Source organism: Mizuhopecten yessoensis, unplaced genomic scaffold (genome assembly GCF_002113885.1).
Source record: "Mizuhopecten yessoensis strain PY_sf001 unplaced genomic scaffold, ASM211388v2 scaffold10833, whole genome shotgun sequence".
Taxonomy (NCBI): Eukaryota; Metazoa; Mollusca; class Bivalvia; order Pectinida; family Pectinidae; genus Mizuhopecten; species Mizuhopecten yessoensis.
Window position 1 is genome coordinate 109672 of NW_018408744.1, and position 14744 is coordinate 124415.

Below are 14744 nucleotides of genomic sequence, written 5' to 3' on the forward strand. Positions count from 1 at the left end.
AGCCCAGGGGTCATATTATTGACTGTCAAACTCGGGGCTTGCTTCAAGCCAAGGGTTAAACTTTCAAGAATATGTCCCTGACAGTTGAGCTTTCTCTGTTGATAACCCTTACTGTAGGAAACATTTTTTTCGAATACTAGCACTTATATTTTCCAAAATAATCATAATCAGCATTTAAACGTCCTCAGATTTTTACTGTAAATGTGACTGCACATACGACGTACTCCATCCCGTCGACAGCTTATGACGTCAAATTCTATTGTTCCCGTAACGTCATCTTATTGTTTGTTTCTGGTGTTTTATGGTGCCAAGCAGCCAGAGAGCGCACGCGAATGTCAGGAGGAATCCTGGTCCTTGTCAGTTATACCTTGTTCCTCATTAGTTATACTTTGGTCATTACTATAGCCATATCCTGGTCCTTATCTGTTATACATCGGTCCTTACCAGTTATACTTTGGTCCTTACTAGCTATATCCTGGTCCTTACTAGTTTTAAATCGGTCCTTAACAGTTATACCTTGCTCCTTACTAATTATATCCTTGCTGGTCTTTAACTGTTATACCTTGGTCCTTACCAGTTTTACCTTGGTCCTAACTAGCTATATCCTGGTCCTTATCAGTTATACCTTAGTCCTTATTAATTATATCCTGGTCCTTACCTGTTATACCTTGGTCCTTACCAGTTATACATTGGTCCTAACTAGCTACATCCTGGTCCTTATCAGTTATACCTTGGTCCTTATTAATTATATCCTGGTCCTTACCTGTTATACCTTGGTCCTTACCAGTTATACATTGGTCCTAACTAGCTACATCCTGGTCCTTATCAGTTATACCTTGGTCCTTATTAATTATATCCTGGTCCTTACCTGTTATACCTTGGTCCTTACCAGTTATACATTGGTCCTAACTAGCTACATCCTGGTCCTTATCAGTTATACCTTGGTCCTTATTAATTATATCCTGGTCCTTACCTGTTATACCTTGGTCCTTACCAGTTATACATTGGTCCTAACTAGCTACATCCTGGTCCTTATCAGTTATACTTTGGTCCTTATTAATTATATCCTAGTCTATACCTGTTATACCTTGGTCCTTACTAACTATATCCTGGTCTTAACCAGTTATTTGGTCCTCAGTATTTGTACCTTGGTCCTTATTAGTTATACATTCGTCCTTACTAATTATATCATAGTCCTTACCAGTTATACCTTGGTCCTAACTAGCTACAATGTATATCCAAGTCCTTACGCGCAGTACATTGGACCTTACTTATTATACAATTGTCCTTACCAGTTAAACATTTGTCCTTACCTGTTATACATCGGTCCTTACCTGTTATACATCGGTCCTTACCTGTTATACATCAGTCTTTACTAGCTATATCCTGGTCCTTATCAGCTATAACTTGGTCATTACTTACTATATCCTGGTCCTTATAAGTTATACATTAGTCCTTACTAATTATATCCTGGTCCTTATTAGTTATACATTGGTCCTAGCTAGCTACATCCTGGTCCTTATCAGTTATACCTAGGTCCTTACCATTTATACCTTGGTCCTTACTACATGTAATTATATCCTGGTCCTTACCAGTTATACCTTGGTCCTTACCTGTTATACCTTGGTCCTAACTAACTCTATTCTGGTCCTTACCAGTTATATGTTTGTCCTCAGTAATTAAATACCTGTCCTAACCAGTTATACCTTGGTCCTTACCAGTTAAACTTTGGTCCTCAGTAATTATATCCTGGTCCTTACCAGTTATACATTGGTCCTTACCAGTTATACCTTGGTCCTTACCAGTTACACATTGGTCCTTACCAGTTATACCTTGGTCCTTACCAATTATACATCGGTCCTCGCCTGTTATACATCGGTCCTTACCTATTATTCTTTTGTCCTCAATAATGATGTCCTAGTCCTTACCAGTTATACCTTGGTCCTTACCTGTTATACCACGGTCTTTACTAATTTTATTCTGGTCCTTACCCGCTATACCTTGGTCCTTACTAATCATATCCAGGTCCTTGTGTGTAATACCCTGGTCCTTACTACATGTCCACTGTTTTTAAACATTGATTTTTGTTAAATTGAGCTTCACTAGCTATATTGTGGTCCTTACTTGTTTTTTGTTGTGTGGAAATGTCGTAAAATGGGTTATACATGTATTAAAGAAGTTCCAGGATTGTAGAATAACCAAAGCGGAACGACTCTTCGATTTCATCAAATCGATAAAATCTCGGTACAGATCTAGCAAAGTAAAGAGTGATTTATGTTAAGAATAAATCTTTATTTATTGATATAAACTTTCGTTGTTACTTTGCTATAGACACGTCTCATGCATAATAAAATACCACTTTTATTTTTACTGCTTACGATCTCCAGAAAATCAATAAATTCAAATTAGCCACTGGCAGCTTTCAATTTATAATCTATGAGACTATGGTGATAATTTCACTATGTGTTTTACGGAAATCAAAGATTTATCGCGCGAAGACCATTTATGTGTCAAAATCAATTGATTAGTGGAAATGGAGGTTAAAAGATTTACAAGAGCACAAAGTTCAGTAATATACATGTGTTCAGTAATATACATGTGCAAAAATTGTATCAAAATAAGATGAACCTGAACTGTGAAAGCGGACAAGGTGTTTCTGTGTTAACTGGTAACGCTTGGTTTAGGTTGGTTGGTTGTACAAGGTTTAACGAACAATCAACAGCTAAGGTCATTTAGGGACGTAATTGTTATAGGGATTGACTCTAGATCTCTTTGCACGTATGATTCAATTCATGGCAGAAGACTCAGACTTGCAAGGGATTCAGAATGGTTATTAACAGTCGCAAAACCAGGTGATAATTGTCACAAAATTATACACAACAACCTAATTTTATTATATGGATATATCTTCATATCATTAATCTCACCACAAACACCAAATCGCGAAAGATGTCGACAACATTTTGAGAATATTCGTGTTCACATTTTAATGTATACAGATAGGCAAATAGAACATAATAGGTCCCTGTTTATACAGATAGGCAAATAGAACATAATAGGTCCCTGTTTTGGCCGGCATAAAACGTGTACAGCCACAAAGGACGAGAAATGCAACAGTGTCAAAACTGTTGGAGCTGATGATATAGCCATAGACTTGGACTAGCCCCCGGTCTTATAGAATATTCCTTTTCTATTTCACAAATCCTTCTTTTTAACAAAATGTTAATAATTATCTGCATTTTTATAATTCATTGAGAAAATCCTTGGAAAATAATTTCCCGTTGCAGTTAGAAATTACTAACATAAAAATTACAGCCAAGGAGTACAGACGATACACACGCTGCTTATGTCAACAAAGTCTCCTTGAAATGTAGAATTATGCTTGTTTATTATTTCTGGCTAGTGGAATAAAGGGGGAGAACTCATTTGTTTTCTTCGGGGCAAAAGGCTGAAACCTTCTCTGCATGTTTAGCCTGAAAATCACATCATCAATCCACTGACTACTGACTGGTGCCCTCTCGTTAGACATTTAGTCTTAAGCAGCACACAATTGTTTTTTTTGCATATTGTTGAATGAGACTGTAAAATATTTGGCATTAATCGGAAGTGCTCATAACCCTTATCACGTTTCTAAAACCCTGTCGGATCCGGAGAGAAAACGAGTTTTGAAAACTGAGTATTGTGGTTATATTTAGAGGCAGACGAACACAATGTACCACATAAAATTCTAACGCAGAACCTTAAAACCACAGGATACATATCACATGTCATATAACACTGTACCGAAACAGGATAACTTGAAAGGAAACAATCAAATTCATTTCAGTAACCTCAGAAGTGCTTAAAAGATTTTAACAAAACGAAAATCTTGTAAACTTTTAAAAAACTGCAGTATTTTTCAAATCTTTAATAAATACTTTCTATGGGTTTTTTTTTATAATAAGAAAATTGAATTCTGGAGGGAGACTCAACTCTTTATCTTCCAATAGCACTGTATATTCGTTCACTAAACATGGCGCACAAACACTCGAGACAGTCCATTCGGTGCTCGCACGCTCTTTCCAGCTGTGGTTGTGACCGTGTTATCACGATCCGTGGACACAAGCGTGAGACGTGGACGTGCCTGGACGGAGTTCACTCTTACTGGTCTCATTCCTCGGTACCATAGCCGAGTAACGCTGCCCCTGTAGTCTTCGTTAAAGGCGATGAACACTAGAGGATTGACAAAGTTGGGTAGGAAGAGTAGGCAGTACCCCACAAAATCCTGTGTATATGTGATAGTAGCTCTGTCGGTGTCCAGGCTCAGTGCAGACAACACGGAATAGGGAGCCCAACACAGACATATGGTGCCTGGAACACAAGACAGAATGGTAAAGGATGGGATGTCTGGAGCAGGAAGGAAGATGCTACAAGGTGGATGACATCTGCAACGGTGGTGGGGGGTTAGGTTTGGTCTGGAACAGACAGGGAGCATGATGGAAAGACATAATAATTTTAGACCGATTTAGCAATTAGGACGGGGATGGTTATCTTTCAGATATGACAAGGTGGCAATCTAGGGTCACCTAGAAGCCCAAGGACGGGGTGGCACGGTGAGAATATCCTGAACATATTGGACAGAGTGGTAAGTGTTCGTAATGGTTTCCTTGAACTTACAGGAGCGATTGGTTTATTAGGGATCGCATGAAGATGTAGTAAGAACACTGATCGTACTTCGGGGGATTGGACTACAGAACAGGGTTGATTAAAAGGAGATACGGCTACGGGATGGGTGGCAACAAGGTAACAATCTATGACGACGGGCTACAGTGCGGGCTGGTTACCTATTTACATGGGGATTGGACTAAAGGTCGGAGTTGGCTTCAAAGGGAATGGCTACAGGACGGGATGGGGGTTCAGGAAAGGGAAGTAATTATGGGAAAATGGGCTACAGGATGGATTGGTTACAAAGGGAATTGGGTTACAGGACGGGGAAGTCTTCTGGACCGATGGGGCTTCATGAAGGAAAATTAACATGCTTATAAAGTGGATATAACATCTCTTATTTAATAAGTCTAAATGGTGGTTAACATTCATATTTTAATATACAGCAGTTGACCTGTTTTTAAACATAAACATTTTTTGATAATGCTATTTACGATAGAACATGCAGACTTGTATCGACAATGGCCTTTAATATGTACCGTATTAACCTTTAGCGATGCTGACTCTGGTTTGAATATATATATCTTACCTATATTGATGATAACTATTTTGAATGTCTTGAGACAGGAAGCAACTGATCTTGTTCTGTCCACCAGTCGCCGTCGAGGGGGAGGAGTGTGGCCACGTATTGTTCGTATGTCATCATTGCCCCTATGACAAGGGTCAATTAACGACCGCGCCAACAACGCGATCTTCAAGTAACAAAATATAAGAAGGCAGAGCGGTACCATAACAGTCAGACACCACGTTGTGTAGGAAAACGCCCTTGAGGTAATCCACGTGATTCCGCAGATCTGAAGACTTCTCGGCTGGAAACAGATGCTGATACCTCCCCACCCTAAACATGGCGGGACAGAAAACATGATCCCGATACACCAGGTTGACATGACCATTGCAAGGCTCTTGCGGAAGTCCATAGTTAGCGAGTGTGTGAATGGCCGGAAGATGGTGAGGAATCTGTCCATACCAATCAGAGCTAGTGTCCAGTTAGTGGATATGGACGTCACCATGACAACTATCGGAGACGAGCGACATACGATGTCGGCTAGGACGAGGTGAGAGTAGACGATGGAATAGCACAGTATAGGTATGGGGTACACGGACGATAGGAGGTAGGCAGTCGACAGACTCAGGATGCATGCCTTCATCGATGTCGTCATCGATTTCGTCCTATGGACGACGTAGATCAGCAGGGCGCATGACGTCACACTCAGTATGATGATACACACAAGGAAAACTATCTGGATTCCCACTAATGTCGGTCTGACACATACCTCGGAGTGCGGGTAACAGTAGATGTCACGGGGATAGTCCTCCATGTCACATTTATTACTTCCGTTCATCGTCCCAAATATTCCATACAAATAGATCGGAAAGTATTCAGGGTTTCCGGTTGTTAACAGATCCCTTTATATTTGGTACAACATTTCACTATTTTGCCACATGCTTGGAATGATTAACTCTCAGTGACCATTTTGTCTATACCAATGACTGGCCGATGACTATTCCGTCTTAACTGTTGACAGAACCAGTGACAAGCCGGTGACCATCTCATCCAACACTGAATTGTCGGATGAAATCCTGACATTCAGATCAAGCCAATTTATTACAAAGTCTGCTATTGATAAATAATGCATATATTTTCATATTTAATGTATTAGATATATGTATCGTTGTCTTAATGGCGTTGAGAGTTATAGAGGGATTGCTGTATGTAATGCCGAACTCCCAGTGGAACTACTGGTACAATGCAGACGACAGTGGTCATATACATCAATCTACAGGTGTAACACAACCAGTAGACGTTGTCTAGCTAAGTGATTGTCTTTTTACCGTTGAAATCAATTTATACATTACATTTCGTTTCATATATATTGATAAAGAGCATCTAAATAAAACAAAATATTACAAAATGTATTATTTTAATTTATCGTTTTTCAGGACACGGATACACTTGTTTATATGTGTAGATGCTGCTTGCATTTTTCTAAAACTTTTCTCTTCTCATTATTTTAATGAGTATTGTTTGTCATCGCTAAGAGAGCAATCGTAATTACGTGTATAAATTGTTTAAACTCATTTTCATGTAACTTACATGTATACGACGTCCTTACTTTTTGTTTTGTGCTTGGTTTTTAGGTTATACGACATCGCCTGAAAAAGTCTAGCATTGAGAGAATAGCAAAATTAATATAATACGGGTATAAGCATTCATTTGAACTTGGCGACCATGGAAATTACCTCGATGAGAGAAAGGGTAATACAGTACATTTCAATAATAGACAATGGAATTTACCTGTGCATGTACATTGCACGAAGTCTTTGTAACTTTAACAACTCAAAATTCGATAAAATCGGCCTAGATGATTTGTCACGGGAGATCGAGAAATCGAGGCCCGGGTAGGGTACAGGTGAGTAAAAAACTGTCTTTCTCCGTAAGAGTCTTTCAGAAAATATTTTATGCAAAGTACATGTAAAATAGATTTTAGAAATCTGTCCAAAATCTGTCCAAAATCTAAAATTGTAAAAAAATCCTAATTTGTTTTAGGTATTTAAGTCTATAGAGTTTCGAAAAAATACTGACAACTAACACTTTTGAGGTGTTATATCAAAGCTGAGTGAATATACAATGAATATAAGTACTCGTCTTTTAATGATTCACCTTATATTACCCCTTCAGCTGAGAAAGAGATAGATGCGGTGCCCGTAAGAGAATGGAAATTATTTAAGGAACCCCCAGTGAGTCACGTGTACCTCCGTGAGTCACGTGACCAGATAGGATACCCATGTAGATTGTTATTGCCAGCAGCAGTAGCAGCTGGTTGACCTCGCACGACAAATGTCTGGGCTCATTTCTGTGGAAAGGAGTCCAAACCTGGATCAGAAATTACTCAAACAATGGTCGAATAATGCATCGGCGTCCCAAAGAACCGCTGCCACGGTAAGTCGTGTGTAAACTTTCTCTGAGTGAAAACAAAGATTGTTTGTGTACTTCCGGTTTTACATAAAACTCCCTAATTATCTATATGAGGGTAACACGAAAGTACACACATATCGATACCCCATTGTAAGGTATACATGTTGTGGTCTAAAGGTCAGTGTACACGGCCAGCTAACACGTAGGGGGATTGCTCATTTATGTTTACCAGGCCCACACGTGTGTGATGAGGGGAACAGCACAAGGAGGGGGGTGAACGATAACAGCATTTGTAACTGTGGACACTGTATACACGTGTATGTGTAGTGCATACGCGTACATTGTACTTAGGCACCTCGACTGGGGAGAACTGTGTACGTGTAGTTGAAAACCGTTTCTGAAGGATCACAACTATTTAATTTCGAAGGGATTTGTGTATACGACTGTTCGAGGATACATATTTATATATATATACATACGACTGGTAGGTGTTGGGACATCTACTTACATATTGTACGTGAACACACGAGAGTAAGAAATGTCAACGAGAGGAGATTGAAATATATTGACTGAGATGTATTCAATCAGTACTTATGAAATCATTGAATCCCGTTACATATCATGGTAGTGTAATGTTTTGTAGCACCATTATATAATCTACGGTACCTTATATGAATAACAACACACACTGTGACGTAAATATTACACCATGTCATTAATTCACGGCAATATTAAAGACAAACATCGTGACGCTTCTCTTTTCTAACTCTTGCAATGTGTACTGTATGAACAGAATCTTTTAAAACACGTTTCCATATCGCACGTGCATGAAACTCGCCAAAGATCTTTTCAGCATACAATTTCACATTTAATGTTATCTTGTTTAGGTTTTCATGGGATGTCCCGACTTTATGACTTCCGTTATTGAAAGAAAGCTTTCAGTTGCTATGATGTACAACCAGAATACACTGTAGACAACTACTTACATGTGTATGACTTCATTGTTGATATGAAGTGTCACATTAATACATACGAGTGTTAAATGATGACATTGCTGGTTATCAGGTAAATGAAGCGTCTATTTATAAGTGTTCAACTCTTTTAGGATCATGTGCGATATAGGGAAGTAAGATAAAATATGTATGGATAATTCAACCTGCAAATTATAATAATACATTATGTATTTTGAAAGCATAAATGAGTACTAATTAAATATTTGTATTTTTCAGAATAAAATGACACTTTGGCCACAGCGATCGCCACCTGTTTCCCGCCTGTTGTTGCGAGCCGGTGTAGTGATAAGCGGAGTTGCCTTTTTTTTCTTGTGTCTGACGTCATTGCGTGTTTCACAGAGTCAGGATACACAGCTCAAAAAGATTCATACCGTACTCCACCGACCCGTGTCGCAGGCATGTGTTGGCGGAAAATGCTTCTCACAAACCTCGATGGACGAACAATATGCACAATATTTTATTCCTAGAAAAGAAAAAGTGAATCCTTTTCCGTTAAAATATGTAGTTCCAGGTTCATCGATATGTTTAAAGGGAGCCCCCGTATACTTGGTCATTCTCGTGCCATCTATACAAACACACGTGGAAGAACGTCGTGCAATACGTAATTCATGGGGAAGTGTTGCCAGGGGAAACCACTGGCCCCGGCATCATGTCAACACAACCGTTAAACTAGTGTTTTTGTTTGGTAAGGATCCTGCCATGAAAAACAACAGAGTTGCACAGTTAGAGAGCGAGATGTACGGTGATGTCGTGCAGGGAGATTTTGTAGATACGTATGCAAACTTGACACGGAAGATGCTGATGGGTCTTAACTGGGTATCGAGTTATTGTACCGACGCTGAATACGTACTGAAGGCGGACGAGGATACCTTCGTACACATCCCTAAACTCGTGAGCGTCCTGGCTAGAACGCGACACCCTGCCTACCGGGGAGTTGTACTAGGACACGTGAATGTGGGCGGCATTGTAAAACGTGTAGGGAGGTGGAAGGTGGAACAAGAAGATTACCCGTTTCCACATTACCCTCCATACGTTTCCGGTAACACATACGTCATTTCCTCTAACATCGCAGCGTCCTTATTCAGGGCGTCAGAATACTTCCCGTACATCCCCATTGAAGATGCCTACATCACGGGTATTTTAGCTAAGGCGGTCACTGCGGAGGTTATTGACGTGCCAGGGTTCACGTTCTACCTAGACAGACCGCCTCATGCCTGTGATTACCTACAGGACAGTCGAATCTCCTCCACAAAAGTCAGCTCTCACTTGAAGATCTATATATGGGAAAAACTCCTGTCGAATTCGCTCAATTGTAAGAGAAAACTATACACAGAAAATGAGGAGACACAGTAAAGGAGGAAACAGATAGAATGCAATCACTGACAGTGAACATTAAGATAGAGAAGACAAGTGATGATAGTGAGAAGATTTTATGATATGATGGTGACGCAATACGACAGAGTGAAGACGTTATAGAAGTGAGGAGACACGATATGGTAGTGAGGTGATAGTATGTTTTGGTAGTGAGGAGAAACGTTATGATAGTGTGGAGACACGTTATGGTTGTGAGGTGACAAGTTATGGTAGTGATGTGACACGATATGGTAGTGAGATGATAGTACGTTATGGTATTGTGGTGGCACGTTATGATAGTGTGGAGACACGTTATGGTTGTGAGGTGACACGTTATTGTAGTGAGGAAACACGTTATGGTAGTGAGGTGACACGATATGGTAGTGATGTGACACGTTATTGTAGTGAGGTGACACGATATGGTAGTGTGGAGACACGTTATGGTTGTGAGGAGACACGTTATTGTAGTGAAGAGACACGTTATGGTAGTGTGGAGACACGTGATGGTAGTGTGGTGACACGTTATGGTAGTGATGTGACACGTTATGGTAGTGATGTGACACGTTATGGTTGTGAGGTGACACGTTATTGTAGTGAAGAGACACGTTATGGTAGTGTGGAGACACGTTATGGTAGTGAGGTGACACGTTATGGTAGTGTGGAGACACGTGATGGTAGTGTGGTGACACGTTATGGTAGTGAGGTGACACGTTATGGTAGTGATGTGACACGTTATGATATTGAGGAGACACGTTATGGTAGTGAGGTGACACGTTATGGTAGTGAGATGATGGTACGTTATAATATTGAGGAGACACGTTATGGTAGTGTGGAGACACGTTATGGTTGTGAGGTGACACGTTATTGTAGTGAAGAGACACGTTATGATATTGAGGAGACACGTTATGGTAGTGTGGAGACACGTTATGGTAGTGTGGAGACACGTTATGGTTGTGAGGTGACACGTTATTGTAGTGGAGAGACACGTTATGATATTGAGGAGACACGTTATGGTAGTGAGGTGACACGATATGGTAGTGTGGAGACACGTTATGGTAGTGAGGAGACACGATATGGTAGTGAGGTGACACGTTATGGTAGTGAGATGATGGTACGTTATAATAGTAAGGTGACACGTTATGAAAGTGAAGAGACATGTTATGATAGTGAGGAGACATGTTATAATAGTGAGGGGACAATTTATGTTATAAAGGAGACACGTTATGGTAGCGAGGAGACACGTTTTGGTAGTTAGGAGACAAGTTATGGTAGTGAGGAGACAAGTTATGATAGGCAGGATACATGTTATGGTAGCGAGGTGACACGTTATGGTTGTGAGGAGACACGTTTTGGTAGTGAGATGACACGTTATGGTAGCGAGGTGACACGTTATGGTTGTGAGGAGACACGTTTTGGTAGTGAGATGACATGTTATGGTTGTGAGATGACACGTTATGGTTGTGAGGAGACATGTTTTGGTAGTGAGATGACACGTTATGGTTGTGAGGAGACATGTTTTGGTAGTGAGGAGACACGTTATGGTAGTGAGGAGACACGTTATGGTAGTGAGAAGACGCGTTATGGTAGTGAGAAGACGCGTTATGGTAGTGAGATGACACGTTATGGTAGCGAGGTGACACGTTATGGTAGTGAGGAGACACGTTATGGTAGTGAGGAGAGAAGTTTTGGTAGTGAGGAGAGAAGTTTTGGTTGTGAGATGACACGTTATGGTTGTGNAGTGTGGAGACGCGTTATGGTAGTGAGGAGACACGTTATGGTAGTGAGGAGACACGTTATGGTAGTGAGGAGAGAAGTTTTGGTAGTGAGGAGAGAAGTTTTGGTTGTGAGATGACACGTTATGGTTGTGAGGAGACATGTTTTGGTAGGGAGATGACACGTTATGGTTGTGAGGAGACACGTTATGGTTGTGAGGAGACACGTTTTGGTAGTGAGATGACACGTTATGGTAGTGAGATGACACGTTATGGTTGTGAGGAGACATGTTTTGGTAGTGAGATGACATGTTTTGGTAGCGAGGTGACACGTTATGGTTGTGAGGAGACATGTTTTGGTAGTGAGATGACACGTTATGGTTGTGAGATGACATGTTATGGTAGTGAGGAGACAAGTTATGATAGGCAGGATGCATGTTTTGGTAGTGAGATGACACGTTATGGTTGTGAGGAGACACGTTTTGGTAGTGAGATGACACGTTATGGTAGTGAGATGACACGTTATGGTAGTGAGATGACACGTTATGGTTGTGAGATGACATGTTATGGTAGTGTGGTGACAAGTTATGATAGGCAGGATACATGTTATGGTAGCGAGGAGACAAGTTATGGTAGTGAGGAGACACGATATGGTAGTGAGGAGACAAGTTATGGTAGTGAGGAGAGAATTTGGTAGTGAGAAGACATGTTATGGTGGTAGTGAGGAGAGAAGTTGTGGTTGTGAGATGACACGTTATGGTTGTGCGAGACAAGTTATGATATAAAGGAGCCACGTTATGGTAGTTTGGTGACACGTTATCGTAGTGAGGAAACATGTTGCGGTAGTGAGTTGATACAATATGATAGAGAAAAAAGGTGTTATAAAAGCGAAGTGAAATGTTATGGTTGAGAGAGGACACGTTATGGTTGTGAGGGGGCAAATTATGAAACAAAGGAGAAACAATATGATATTGACGAGACATGTTATGGCAGTGAGGAGACACGCTATGGTAGTGAGATGACACGTTTTGGTAGTGATAGTGTGGAGACACGTTATGGTTGTGAGGTGACAAGTTATGGTAGTGAGATGACACGTTTTGGTAGTGAGATGACAAGTTATGGTAGTGAGATGACACGCTATGGTAGTGAGATTGCACGTTTTGGTAGTCAGATGACACGTTTTGGTAGTGAGGAGACACGTTTTGGTAGTGGGATGACACGCTATGGTGACACGTTATGGTAGTTAGGTGACACGATATGGTAGTGTGGAGAAACGTGAAGGTAGTGTGGAGACCTGTTATGGTAGTGTGGAGACAAGTTATGGTAGTGAGATGACACGCTATGGTAGTGAGGAGACATGTTATGGTAGTGAGATGACACGCTATGGTAGTGAGATGACACGTTTTGGTAGGGAGGAGACACGTTTTGGTAGTGAGATGACAAGTTATGGTAGTGAGATGACACGCTATGGTAGTGAGGAGACACGTTATGGTAGTGGAGGAGACACGATATGGTAGTGTGGAGACACGTTATGGTAGTGAGGTGACACGTTATGAAAGTGAAGAGACATGTTATGATAGTGAGGAGACATGTTATGGTAGTGAGATGACACTATGGTAGCGAGGAGACACGTTTTGTTAGTTAGGAGACAAGTTATGGTAGTGAGGAGAGAAGTTTTGGTTGTGAGATGACACATTATGGTAGTGTGGAGACATGTTATGGGAGTGAGGAGACAAGTTATGGTAGTGAGGAGACAGTTATGGTAGTGAGGAGACAGTTATGGTAGTGAGGAGACAAGTTATGATAGTGAGGAGACATGTTATGGTAGTGAGGAGACACGTTATGGTAGTGTGGAGACACGTTATGGTAGTGTGGATACACGTTATGGTAGTGTGAGATGACACGTTTTGGTATTGAGGAGACACGTTTTGGTAGTGAGATGACATGTTATGGTAGTGTGGTGACACGTTATGGTAGTGAGGTGACACGTTATGGTAGTGAGGTGACACGTTATGGTAGTGAGATGACAAGCTATGGTAGTGAGGAGACACGATATGGTAGTGTGGAGACACGTTATGGCAGTGTGGAGACACGTTATGGTAGTGGAGGAGACAAGTTATGATAGTGAGGAGACATGTTATGGTAGCGAGGAGACACGTTATGGTATTGTGAGATGACATGTTATGGTAGGGCGATGACACGCTATGGTAGTCAGGCGACACGTTATGGTAGGGAGATGACACGTTATGGTAGTGAGATGACACGTTTTGGTAGTGAGGAGACACGTTATGGTAGTGGAGGAGACAAGTTATGATAGTGAAAAGAAAGGTACAATGATATAAACAACATTCCATTCGGTTAATTGTTCGTACACTGTACAATGATTTGATCAGAATTAAAGTGTCTGTTTGGTTTGTATTGAAGTTTTTGAGTGTTTTGATCATCTCTCTCCAGTTCACCTAAAGACTGGTTTTACAATAAACAAAGATGTGTCACGAATCTTGTTGAAGTAAACAATAAACAAAGATGTGTCACGAATCTTGTTGAAGTAAACAATAAACAAAGATGTGTCACGAATCTTGTTGAAGTAAACAATAAACAAAGATGTGTCACGAATCTTGTTGAAGTAAACAATAAACAAAGATGTGTCACGAATCTTGTTGAAGTAAACAATAAACAAAGATGTGTCACGAATCTTGTTGAAGTAAACAATAAACAAAGATGTGTCACGAATCTTGTTGAAGTAAACAATAAACAAAGATGTGTCACGAATCTTGTCGAAGTAAACGTTTTCCAAAGGTAGGGTCAACGCCTATGGAGATTTAACAATAGCGTCGGCCCCGCTTGGAATTTCAAAACAAGATAAATACAAAAACGTATGGGTATAGGAAGCTTAAATCAGGAACCGTTAGTTTCAAAATTCATTTTAGGATAAATGGGACCTCATTGACTTACACCAGTATGGGTGTTAAAGGTGCGGTAGTACAACTCCTTCTAGAGCATTTAAATGTCATGATTACTATAAAATTATATCATCATTGTGTG

The 14744-nt window shown here is 40.5% G+C and overlaps 3 protein-coding genes across 3 annotated transcripts; 2 read left to right on the top strand and 1 right to left on the bottom strand.

Annotated features, from left to right (window-relative positions):
• Nucleotides 1-4006: 4006 nt before the first annotated feature.
• Nucleotides 4007-6047, bottom strand: LOC110462833 (violet-sensitive opsin-like). Its single transcript, XM_021517037.1, has 2 exons — nt 5234-6047; nt 4007-4350 (listed from the first exon to the last, which is right to left on the bottom strand). The coding sequence occupies exons 1-2, from the start codon at nt 6045-6047 to the stop codon at nt 4007-4009; spliced, it is 1158 nt and encodes a 385-aa protein (XP_021372712.1).
• Nucleotides 6048-7493: 1446 nt separating this feature from the next.
• On the top strand, nt 7494-9990 carry LOC110462835 (beta-1,3-galactosyltransferase 5-like). Its single transcript, XM_021517040.1, has 2 exons — nt 7494-7645; nt 8851-9990. The coding sequence occupies exons 1-2, from the start codon at nt 7544-7546 to the stop codon at nt 9985-9987; spliced, it is 1239 nt and encodes a 412-aa protein (XP_021372715.1). The 5' UTR covers nt 7494-7543; the 3' UTR covers nt 9988-9990.
• A 256-nt stretch (nt 9991-10246) lies between these two features.
• On the top strand, nt 10247-11098 carry LOC110462834 (the record flags this gene model as incomplete). The annotated part of the gene is made up of 1 exon (XM_021517039.1): nt 10247-11098. A coding segment is annotated over exon 1 (852 nt), but the record flags the coding sequence as incomplete, so codon positions are not given.
• Nucleotides 11099-14744: the final 3646 nt, after the last annotated feature.

Bases quoted from the DNA above. Each gene is read 5' to 3' on its own strand.
- LOC110462833 (XM_021517037.1), bottom strand. From the start codon at position 6,047: ATGAACGGAAGTAATAAATGTGACATGGAGGACTATCCCCGTGACATC. The intron at 4,351-5,233 runs GTAAGATATATA...CTTGTGTTCCAG, and splicing joins AATAGTTATCATCAATATAG to GCACCATATGTCTGTGTTGG.
- LOC110462835 (XM_021517040.1), top strand. From the start codon at position 7,544: ATGTCTGGGCTCATTTCTGTGGAAAGGAGTCCAAACCTGGATCAGAAA. The intron at 7,646-8,850 runs GTAAGTCGTGTG...TGTATTTTTCAG, and splicing joins CCCAAAGAACCGCTGCCACG to AATAAAATGACACTTTGGCC.